At 44.8% G+C, this 13,030-nt stretch overlaps 1 protein-coding gene across 2 annotated transcripts in view; it reads right to left on the bottom strand.

Moving 5' to 3' along the window:
• The window catches only part of igf2bp2a (insulin-like growth factor 2 mRNA binding protein 2a), a 98,002-nt gene extending 85,824 nt beyond the window's left edge, over positions 1-12,178 (bottom strand). For both annotated transcript variants that reach the window (XM_042320070.1, XM_042320071.1), the window contains exons 1-2: positions 11,724-12,178; positions 10,798-10,858 (exon numbers count right to left, since the gene is read on the bottom strand). In XM_042320070.1, the coding sequence (XP_042176004.1) occupies positions 10,798-10,858; positions 11,724-11,898 (236 nt within the window). In that variant the 5' untranslated portion in view covers positions 11,899-12,178. The remainder of the gene's footprint in view (positions 1-10,797; positions 10,859-11,723) is intronic.
• Positions 12,179-13,030: the final 852 nt, after the last annotated feature.

Raw genomic sequence — 13,030 nt, 5'->3', positions numbered from 1 at the left:
TGAAAGAGAGTCAGACCAAAATGTGGCGTGGTTATTGCGATCCATGTTTAATCAAACAAAGTAAACACGAATCAAAAACAATAAACGTAACACAAAAACCGAACCAGCCTAATACTGGTGCAAAGTAACACAGAGACAGGAACAATCACCCACAAAACCCAACACCAAACAGGCTACCTAAATATGGTTCCCAATCAGAGACAATGACGAACACCTGCCTCTGATTGAGAACCATATCAGGCCAAACATAGAACTAGACAAACTAGACATGTAACATAGAATGCCCACTCAGCTCACACCCTGACCAACCAAAACATAGAAACATACAAAGCAAACTATAGTCAGGGTGTGAGACTTTGAGAGTACTGTCCCTTCAATATGACCCTGTCTGGGATAGTACTGACCCTTCAATATGACCCTGTCTGGGATAGTACTGACCCTTCAATATGACCCCGTCTGAGATAGTACTGACCCTTCAATATGACCCCATCTGGGATAGTACTGACCCTTCCATATGACCCCATCTGAGATAGTACTGACCCTTCAATATGACCCCATCTGGGATAGTACTGACCCTTCCATATGACCCCATCTGGGATAGTACTGACCCTTCAATATGACCCCATCTGGGATAGTACTGACCCTTCAATATGACCCCATCTGGGATAGTACTGACCCTTCAATATGACCCCATCTGGGATAGTACTGACCCTTCAATATGACCCCATCTGGGATTTACTTTGAAGTCCATAGTGAAATCAGTTAATACAGGTGAAATCACTCACTGACAAAGACATGGTGGCTTAGCAGGAGGATTGTAATGCTGTGAACCAAGAGGTTGTGAGTTCAAATCCCAGGTGAGGACATGTTGGATAATATTTACAGTGCTGTATAAATAAACATATGTGAAATGTGTGATGTTCCAGGGACATCCTAAGGACAGTGAAGTCTTCTTTCTTTCAAAACCCAACAATGCAATAATCAATAACAATGTAATACTAGAAAAAACACATGAGAAATATGAAGAACACAGTAAGTAAGTATGCTATACTGAACAAAAATATAAACTCAACATGTAAATTGTTGGTCCCATGTTTTATAAGCTGAAATAAAATATCCCACAAATGTTCCATGAGTACAAAAATGTATTTCTCTCATTTGGGGCACAAATTAGTTTACATCCCAGTTAGTGAGCACTTCTCCTTTGCCAAGATAATCCATCCACCTGACAGGTGTGGCATATCAACAAGCTGACTAAACAGCATGATCAATAGAAACGTGCACCTTCTGCTGGGGACCAAAAATAAAGCCACTCTAAAATGTGTAGTTAAGCCCAGGACATCACTGGGGCCAAGCTCCCTGCCATCCAGGACCTCTATATCAGGCGGTGTGAAAGGAAGGCCAGGAAAATGGTTAAAGGCTCCAGCCAACCAAGCCACAGACTGTTCTCTCTGCTTCTGCACAGCAAGCAGTACCGGTGCATCAAGTCTGGCACCCACAAGCTCTTGAACAGCTTCTACCCTTAAGCAATAAGACTGATAAATAGCTACAATACAGCAACACGGACTCTCTGAGTTAACCCTGTATCGTTATTGACCTTTTATTTTCTCTATGTACACTGACAGGACTCTACACACTGACAGGACTCTACACACTGACAACAGGAATCTACACACTGACAACAGGAATCTACACACTGACAACAGGACTCTACAGACTGATAGGACTCTACAGACTGACAGGACTCTACACACTGACAACAGGAATCTACACACTGACAACAGGACTCTACACACTGACAACAGGAATCTACACACTGACAACAGGAATCTACACACTGACAACAGGAATCTACACACTGACAACAGGAATCTACACACTGACAACTGATAGGACTACAGACTGACAGGACACACTGACAACAGGAATCTACACACTGACAACAGGACTCTACACACTGACAACAGGAATCTACACACTGACAACAGGACTCTACACACTGACAACAGGAATCTACACACTGACAACAGGAATCTACACACTGACAACAGGACTCTACAGACTGACAGGACTCTACACACTGACAACAGGAATCTACACACTGACAACAGGACTCTACACACTGACAACAGGAATCTACACACTGACAACAGGAATCTACACACTGACAACAGGACTCTACAGACTGATAGGACTCTACAGACTGACAGGACTCTACACACTGACAACAGGACTCTACACACTGACAACAGGACTCTACAGACTGACAACAGGACTCTACAGACTGACAGGACTTACACACTGACAACAGGACTTACACACTGACAACAGGACTCTACACACTGACAACAGGACTCTACACACTGACAACAGGACTCTACACACTGACAGGACTCTATACACTGACAGGACTCTATACACTGACAGGACTCTACACACTGACAGGACTCTACACACTGACAGGACCCTACACACTGACAACAGGACTCTATACACTGACAGGACTCTACACACTGACAGGACTCTACACAATGACAGGACCCTACACTCCAGTATCCCTGTCTCCTTCCCCCTATACACATCTACCTCCATCACTCCAGTATCCCTGTCTCCTTCCCCCTATACATATCTACCTCCATCACTCCAGTATCCCTGTCTCCTTCCCCCTATACATATCTACCTCCATCATTCCAGTATCCCTGTCTCCTTCCCCCATACATATCTACCTCCATCACTCCAGTATCCCTGTCTCCTTCCCCCTATACATATATACCTCCATCACTCCAGTATCCCTGTCTCCTTCCCCTATACATATCTACCTCCATCACTCCAGTATCCCTGTCTCCTTCCCCTATACATATCTACCTCCATCACTCCAGTATCCCTGTCTCCTTCCCCCTATACATATCTACCTCCATCACTCCAGTATCCCTGTCTCCTTCCCCCTATACATATCTACCTCCATCACTCCATCCCTGTCTCCTTCCCCCTATACATATCTACCTCCATCTCCAGTATCCCTGTCTCCTTCCCCTATACATATCTACCTCCATCACTCCAGTATCCCTGTCCCCTTCCCCCTATACATATCTACCTCCATCACTCCAGTATCCCTGTCCCCTTCCCCCTATACATATCTACCTCCATCACTCCAGTATCCCTGTCCCGTTCCCCTATACTTATCTACCTCATCACTCCAGTATCCCCTGACCCCTATACATATCTACCTCCATCACTCCAATATCCCCTGACCCCTATACATATCTACCTCCATCACTCCAGTATCCCTGACCCCTATACATATCTACCTCCATCACTCCAGTATCCCTGACCCCTATACATATCTACCTCCATCACTCCAATATCCCCTGACCCCCTATACATATCTACCTCCATCACTCCAGTATCCCCTGACCCCTATACATATCTAACTCCATCACTCCAGTATCCCCTGACCCCTATACATATCTAACTCCATCACTCCAGTATCCCTGACCCCCTAAACATATCTACCTCCATCACTCCAGTATCTCCTGACCCCCTATACATATCTAACTCCATCACTCCAGTATCCCCTGACCCACTAAACATATCTACCTCCATCACTCCAGTATCCCCTGACCCCCTAAACATATCTACCTCCATCACTCCAGTATCCCCTGACCCCTATACATATCTACCTTCCCTCCAGTATCCCCTGACCCCTATACATATCTAACTCCATCATCCCAGTATCCCCTTCCCCCTATACATATCTAACTCCATCACTCCAGTATCCCTGACCCCTATACATATCTAACTCCATCACTCCAGTATCCCTGACCCCTAAACATATCTACCTCCATCACTCCAGTATCCCCTGACCCCTATACATATCTACCTCCATCACTCCAGTATCCCTGACCCCTATACATATCTACCTCCATCACTCCAATATCCCCTGACCCCCTATACATATCTACCTCCATCACTCCAGTATCCCCTGACCCCCTATACATATCTAACTCCATCCTCCAGTATCCCCTGACCCCTATACATATCTACTCCATCACTCCAGTATCCCTGACCCCCTATACATATCTAACTCCATCACCCAGTATCCCCTGACCCCCTAAACATATCTACCTCCATCACTCCAGTATCTCCTGACCCCCTATACATATCTAACTCCATCACTCCAGTATCCCCTGACCCCTAAACATATCTACCTCCATCACTCCAGTATCCCCTGACCCCTAAACATATCTACCTCCATCACTCCAGTATCCCTGACCCCCTATACATATCTACCTCCATCACTCCAGTATCCCTGACCCCCTATACATATCTAACTCCATCACTCCAGTATCCCCTGACCCCCTATACATATCTAACTCCATCACTCCAGTATCCCCTGACCCCTATACATATCTAACTCCATCACTCCAGTATCCCCTGACCCCTAAACATATCTACCTCCATCACTCCAGTATCCCCTGACCCCTATACATATCTAACTCCATCACTCCAGTATCCCCTGACCCCTAAACATATCTACCTCCATCACTCCAGTATCCCCTATACATATCTAACTCCATCACTCCAGTATCCCCTGACCCCCTATACATATCTAACTCCATCACTCCAGTATCCCCTGACCCCCTAAACATATCTACCTCCATCACTCTATACTGAACAAAAATATAAATGCTTCATGCATCAATTTCAAAGATTTTGCTGAGTTACAGTTCATATATAAGGAAATCAGTCAATTTAAATGAATTCATTAGGTCCTAATCTATTTATTTCACATGACTGGGCAGTGGCACAGCAATGGGTGGGCCTGGGAGGGCATTGGCCTAATCACTTGGGAGCCATGCCCAGCCAATCAGAATTAGTTTTTCCCCGCACAAGGGCTTTATTACAGACAGAAATACTCCTCAGCACCCACCCCCCACCCCACTACAGTGCTTTATTACAGACAGATATACTCCTCAGCACCCACCCCCACCCCCACCCCACTACAGTGCTTTATTACAGACAGAAATACTCCTCAGCACCCACCCCCCCCCCCTTCAGTCCTTTATTACAGACAGAAATACTCCTCAGCACCCCCCACCCCACTACAGTGCTTTATTACAGACAGAAATACTCCTCAGCACCCCCCACCCCACTACAGTGCTTTATTACAGACAGAAATACTGCTCAGCACCCACCCCCACCCCCACCCCACTACAGTGCTTTATTACAGACAGAAATACTCCTCAGCACCCACCCCCACCCCCACCCCACTACAGTGCTTTATTACAGACAGAAATACTCCTCAGCACCCACCCCCCCACCCCCACCCCACTACAGTCCTTTATTACAGACAGAAATACTCCTCAGCACCCACCCCCCCACCCCACTTCAGTCCTTTATTACAGACAGAAATACTCCTCAGCACCCACCCCCACCCCACTACAGTGCTTTATTACAGACAGAAATACTCCTCAGCACCCACCCCCACCCCACTACAGTCCTTTATTACAGACAGAAATACTCCTCAGCACCCACCCCCAACAGTGCTTTATTACAGACACCCAGCCCCCCCACCCCACTACAGTGCTTTATTACAGACAGAAATACTCCTCAGCACCCCCCCCCACCCCACTACAGTGCTTTATTACAGACAGAAATACTCCTCAGCACCCACCCCCCCACCCCACTACAGTCCTTTATTACAGACAGAAATACTGCTCAGCACCCACCCCCACCCCACTACAGTCCTTTATTACAGACAGAAATACTCCTCAGCACCCACCCCCACCCCACTACAGTCCTTTATTACAGACAGAAATACTCCTCAGCACCCACCCCCACCCCCACCCCACTACAGTGCTTTATTACAGACAGAAATACTCCTCAGCACCCCCCCACCCCACTACAGTGCTTTATTACAGACAGAAATACTCCTCAGCACCCCCACCCCACTACAGTGCTTTATTACAGACAGAAATACTCCTCAGCACCCCCCACCCCACTACAGTGCTTTATTACAGACAGAAATACTCCTCAGCACCCCCCCACCCCACTACAGTGCTTTATTACAGACAGAAATACTCCTCAGCACCCACCCCCACCCCACTACAGTCCTTTATTACAGACAGAAATACTGCTCAGCACCCACCCCCACCCCACTACAGTCCTTTATTACAGACAGAAATACTCCTCAGCACCCACCCACCCCCACCCCACTACAGTCCTTTATTACAGACAGAAATACTCCTCAGCACCCACCCCCACCCCCACCCCACTACAGTCCTTTATTACAGACAGAAATACTCCTCAGCACCCACCCCCACCCCACTACAGTCCTTTATTACAGACAGAAATACTCCTCAGCACCCACCCCCCACCCCACTACAGTCCTTTATTACAGACAGAAATACTCCTCAGCACCCACCCCCACCCCCACCCCACTACAGTCCTTTATTACAGACAGAAATACTCCTCAGCACCCACCCCCACCCCACTACAGTCCTTTATTACAGACAGAAATACTCCTCAGCACCCACCCCCACCCCCACCCCACTACAGTCCTTTATTACAGACAGAAATACTCCTCAGCACCCACCCCCACCCCACTACAGTGCTTTATTACAGACAGAAATACTCCTCAGCACCCACCCCCACCCCACTACAGTCCTTTATTACAGACAGAAATACTGCTCAGCACCCACCCCCACCCCACTACAGTCCTTTATTACAGACAGAAATACTCCTCAGCACCCACCCCCACCCCACTACAGTCCTTTATTACAGACAGAAATACTCCTCAGCACCCACCCCCCCCCACCCCACTACAGTCCTTTATTACAGACAGAAATACTCCTCAGCACCCACCCCCACCCCACTACAGTGCTTTATTACAGACAGAAATACTCCTCAGCACCCCCACCCCACTACAGTGCTTTATTACAGACAGAAATACTCCTCAGCACCCCCACCCCACTACAGTGCTTTATTACAGACAGAAATACTCCTCAGCACCCACCCCCACCCCACTACAGTGCTTTATTACAGACAGAAATACTCCTCAGCACCCACCCCCACCCCACTACAGTCCTTTATTACAGACAGATATACTCCTCAGCACCCCCACCCCACTACAGTCCTTTATTACAGACAGAAATACTCCTCAGCACCCCCCACCCCACTACAGTCCTTTATTACAGACAGATATACTCCTCAGCACCCCCCACCCCCCACCCCACTACAGTGCTTTATTACAGACAGAAATACTCCTCAGCACCCCCCACCCCACTACAGTGCTTTATTACAGACAGATATACTCCTCAGCACCCCCCACCCCACTACAGTGCTTTATTGCAATAACCTTTAAATCTAGTTGATTAACATGAGTTAATATGTAAATATATACCATTAGAAAATGATGAACATGTAAATGATCTGCATTTTTTTTCTAATTATACATATAATGACACAAATTAATGGATGTTAATTTATACGGATATTAAGATATCTACTAATACTTTTCAGAAACTGCCCTGTACTGTTTAAATATGTTTAATATGCTTTAAGTTAGAATATGACAATATATCAAATGACTATAAAAGACGAAGTGAAAACACAAAATGATTGTTCAGATACATTTTCATCTTTCCACATAAAGTAAGTTTCCATCCAAATGTCAATGTTCATAATACAGAATAAGAATAAATGCAACATTCAATAATAACTTGTATTTAATATGGGAAGTGTTTCCAAACTCCACTTGTTAGTAACCCTGTCCTTTACTAACATGTAGAAAGGCATTGCATGTGAAGTCATATATTTATTACAATGAAATACAATATCATTCATTTGCCAAAGATGTAATCCTCATTCAAATGTATAGCACAGGGACAGAGAATACGCTATTGTTGGTGTCTTCCCCATATTGTGGAGAATCCCACTAACTCTGTCCTCCCCATATTGTGGAGAATCCCACTAACTCTGGCCTCCCCATATTGTGGAGAATCCCACTAACTCTGTCCTCCCCATATTGTGGAGAATCCCACTAACTCTGTCCTCCCCATATTGTCCTCCCCATAGATGTGAATACATGTGATATATATATATATACAATATATGGTTGCATTACTGCCTGGTATGGCATCTGCTCGGCCTCCGACCGCAAGGCACTACAGAGGGTAGTGTGTACGGCCCAGTACATCACTGGGGCCAAATTCCTGCCATGCAGGACCTCTATATCAGGCGGTGTCAGAGGAAGGCCCTAAGAATTGGCAGACTCCAGCCACTCTAGTCATAGACTGTTCTCTCTGCTACTGCACGGCAAGCGGTACCAGAGCACCAAGTCTAGGTCCAAGAGGCTTCTTAACAGCTTCTACCCCCAAGCCATAAGACTCCTGAACAGCTAATCAAAGGGCTACCCAAACTATTTGCATTGTCCCCCTATTTTACGCTGCTGCTACACTCTTATTATCTATGCATATTCACTTTAACTCTACCTACATGTACATATTACCTCCATTACCTCGACTAACCAGTTCCCCAGCACATTGACTCTGTACTGGTACCCCCTGTATATAGCCTCCACATTTAATCTGTACGGTACCCCCTGTATATAGCCTCCACATTGACTCTGTACCGGTACCCCCTGTATATAGCCTCCACATTGACTCTGTACCGGTACCCCCTGTATATAGCCTCCACATTGACTCTGTACCGGTACCCCCTGTATATAGCCTCCACATTGACTCTGTACCGGTACCCCCTGTATATAGCCTCCACATTGACTCTGTACCGGTACCCCCTGTATATAGCCTCCACATTGACTCTGTACCTGTACCCCCTGTATATAGCCTCCACATTGACTCTGTACCGGTACCCCCTGTATATAGCCTCCACATTGACTCTGTACCGGTACCCCCTGTATATAGCCTCCACATTGACTCTGTACCGGTACCCCCTGTATATAGCCTCCACATTGACTCTGTACCGGTACCCCCTGTATATAGCCTCCACATTGACTCTGTACAGGTACCCCCTGTATATAGCCTCCACATTGACTCTGTACCGGTACCCCCTGTATATAGCCTCCACATTGACTCTGTACAGGTACCCCCTGTATATAGCCTCCACATTGACTCTGTACCGGTACCCCCTGTATACAGCCTCCACATTGACTCTGTACCGGTACCTCCTGTATATAGCCTCCACATTGACTCTTTACCGGTACCCCCTGTATATAGCCTCCACATTGACTCTGTACCGGTACCCCCTGTATACAGCCTCCACATTGACTCTGTACCGGTACCCCCTGTATATAGCCTCCACATTGACTCTGTACCGGTAACCCCTGTATATAGCCTCCACACTGACTCTGTACTGGTACCCCCTGTATATAGCCTCCACATTGACTCAGTACCGGTACCCCCTGTATATAGCCTCGCCATTGTTATTTTACTGCTGCTCTTTAATTATTTTTTACTTTTATTTATTTTTAACCTGCTCCCAAAAAGGTCTGTGCACGGCCCTGCCCTGGCCATGTCAGAGGGGTATTCTGCATGCAGGAGAGTCTACCAGCATCGGTGAGAGGGGGAGGTGGGGGAGGAAACACATAAAGCAGAGGTCACTTCCCAAACAAGGGGTTTGAATATTTACCTTAAAATGTCAAACAATGCAGTCTTTTGGAAATCCCTGAGGTGGTGCATGAGGAAGGGAATTGTTGCTTCAAACGTGATTAATCAATCAGTGATTCTGAGCCAATCAATCAGTGATTCTGAGCCAGTCAATCAAGTGTTTCTGAGCCAATCAATCAAGTGTTTCTGAGCCAATCAATCAAGTGTTTCTGAACCAATGAATCAAGTGTTTCTGAACCAATGAATCAAGTGTTTCTGAACCAATGAATCAAGTGTTTCTGAGCCAATGAATCAAGTGTTTCTGAACCAATGAATCAAGTGTTTCTGAACCAATGAATCAAGTGTTTCTGAACCAATGAATCAAGTGTTTCTGAACCAATGAATCAAGTGTTTCTGAACCAATGAATCAAGTGTTTCTGAACCAATGAATCAAGTGTTTCTGAGCCAATCAATCAAGTGTTTCTGAACCAATGAATCAAGTGTTTCTGAACCAATGAATCAAGTGTTTCTGAACCAATGAATCAAGTGTTTCTGAGCCAATGAATCAAGTGTTTCTGAACCAATGAATCAAGTGTTTCTGAACCAATGAATCAAGTGTTTCTGAACCAATGAATCAAGTGTTTCTGAGCCAATAAATCAAAACCAACTACAAAAAAACAGCACACAAAATGAACTACAAAGTGTTGACAAATGTATGCATGTGTTTATCATCTAGTATTTGTATGGGCCACCTAAAACCAGGAGTAGGCTCTGAACATGGATTACATAATTCACTGAGGCCATTGAAACAGGAAGTGCTACACTTCACCCATTTTATATATAATAAATGTATAAAGTGTTATTCCATTGCATTTACATCGAAAATGTTCTATTTAAAACAACTTCTGGACTGATACAAATACTTAGATCATATTTGCATTACAAACAACACAAAGCAACAAAAACAACATGTCACACCGTTGCACAGCTATGCTACAGGTTTGAGGACAGTTGTCCCAGAGTCTCCTGGTTAGGGTTTGGCCTGTGTAGGCATCATTGTAAATAAGAATTTGTTCTGAACTGACGAGTTAAATAAAGTTTCAATACAAATAAAAAATAAAACAGACAGGGACAACAGACAGATAAGACCAGGTGATCAGATATAAAGAAACATTAATAAATAAAGAATTACCGTAGCTTTTTGGGAACAGAGTAGTCTACCTCAAGCACCTTCCCATGTAATTCAACTTTACCTGTAAGGATGAGACGAATATGGCATTGTTAACAATGTAATATTGCATATGGCTACTGTAGCATGTTGCCATTGACAAGACTGATAATGTAGGCAATAAGGATCTGCTTTTCTTTGTAAAGAATGTAAGATTAGAGGTGAGCCTGAGAGAGAGAGGAATGCATTGCTCTCTTTCCTATGTGTTCCCTATGTCCATAAATCTGTTGTGTTTCTGTGTAGAACTACTAAACTCCGACATGTTTCCCTCTTCTAGCAGCGTTGTCTTTTAGCAGCGTTGTCTTAGTAGCCTGGCGCAGCTCAGAATAAGCCTCTCACCTCGTCCCCCCAGCTACCTGTTTATTCGCTCTTATCTCCGGACCCCCATCACCTACCTTTAAGACACCTCGTAAAAACATACCCAGGCATCATAGGAACATGGCTTTGACACATTCTCTACGCTTACTTTGGTCGGTTCTTTTCAATAAAATCAAGAAAAATATACTGAAAAATAATGATGCCTTCCCGAACATCAGAGCATCCCGTACATTCCAATGGTTGATTACAAAGTAGCGCCCCTCTGTAATTTACAAAATATAACTATTATGCGATAATTACGTTACAATGAGTCCTGTTTTAGTTACGCATACAGGGATGACATTGGTGAGTGTATATGATCTGTAATTTGCGATATATTTGTTTGACCATGATGGAGTGAGTGTGAGTCAACTCTGGCACTGATGTAACAGCGCGTATCCAATACAGTCCCGAGCCAAATACGGGTTAGGTAATAATAATTATTTATCGTTTATTTTCCCACTAATTGTTTTGAGCGTTTCAGCCCAGTCGCGGAGACATTCCTGCATCAGCCCCTGCAGATAGACACTTACCAGAGAGTGTCTCAATAGCTTTTATGGCCCAGTTTTGGTCGGGGAAGTCCACAAAAGCATAGCCGGATTTGAGCAGAACCTGCTCGGCCCCAGGAAGCTTCTTCTCGCCAAAGAGCTCCTTCAAATCCTCGACAGTGACCAAAGGACTCAAATTCCCCACATATAGTTTGTTCATGATCTTAAGGCAAATCTTTGATATGGAATCAAATCACAAGGAAATGAAATTCAACTGTAAAGTTTTTTTTTTTTTTAAATAAGAAAATACAAAATAAAATAGAAAAATCTGGCAGAAAAAAGCAATCACCCCCCCAGATGCAGTCGACCCCCAGCTCGAAATGTGCTCTGGACAAACTCTTTTTACTGGGATTGAAAAGTGTCGTTACGACGCCACTGTAGAGCCAACAAGCGCCGCCTCTAAATAAAATCTGACTGAAATATAAAAACAATTGTTTGGAGATGTTTGTTAGACCGGAGCATCAGCGCTTCCACATCATGGCAAGCAGGCAGGTATAAAGGTGGCATCAGGACCATGTGGAAGGTTAACCATGGGGTTGGATCAGTAGCGCCTGGAGGGGCTGTAAAACCCCTCCACTGCTACGCCTGGGCTATAGTGAAACGTGGCAGGTACGGTAGGCTACTAAAACAATCAGTCCTGGATTAATAAAATGCGTCACATTATGACACTGACTCCCATGAGAGGAGCAGAGGGAAATAAAAGGTAAATTACTTCAATCACAAACATATGGGTTTGACTGCAAAACGTGTCCTCCAAAAAGTATTCCTCTGATGGACGTTGTCTGGAGATGGCTGGCATTAATGTTCACACCTGGCCGGATGTTGGATAATCTGGACCATTCAATACATAAATTAATAACCCCTGGTTAGAACGGTTCTATTGATGAAGGCACAGGAGAAGGGATGGAGTTGCTTGCCCCTAGCCCTTACTGAAGTCTTGCAGGCCAGTCACGGGCGACTCTCCTTTAGAGAGGAACACGCCCACACGCATGGTAAAGTGCTGACATGTTTATGGTAGTAGTTGAGAGGTCCAGGTGGATTATGTAGACTGGCTAGGCCCAAACACTGCTCTGTGTAGGCCCATAGTTCAATTGAATGAACACCTGCCATGGCATGGACCATTTAAGATTTTGTAGTCTTTCAGTCCTTAAGTTTAGTTTTTTTTAGATAGTTTTTAAATTATCAGTTGTACTCTATTTTTAAATTGGGATATATTGATTAGCACTCCCTCTGTCATTATGCTGATAATGTTTTCATTCATTTGGATTGTTCTTCCATTTCTACAATAATTT

The sequence above is a fragment of the Oncorhynchus tshawytscha genome, linkage group LG03, assembly GCF_018296145.1.
Source record: "Oncorhynchus tshawytscha isolate Ot180627B linkage group LG03, Otsh_v2.0, whole genome shotgun sequence".
Lineage (NCBI taxonomy): Eukaryota > Metazoa > Chordata > Actinopteri > Salmoniformes > Salmonidae > Oncorhynchus > Oncorhynchus tshawytscha.
The sequence above is the reverse complement of the archived record's forward strand: the minus strand, read 5'-3'. Positions and strand labels throughout refer to the sequence as shown.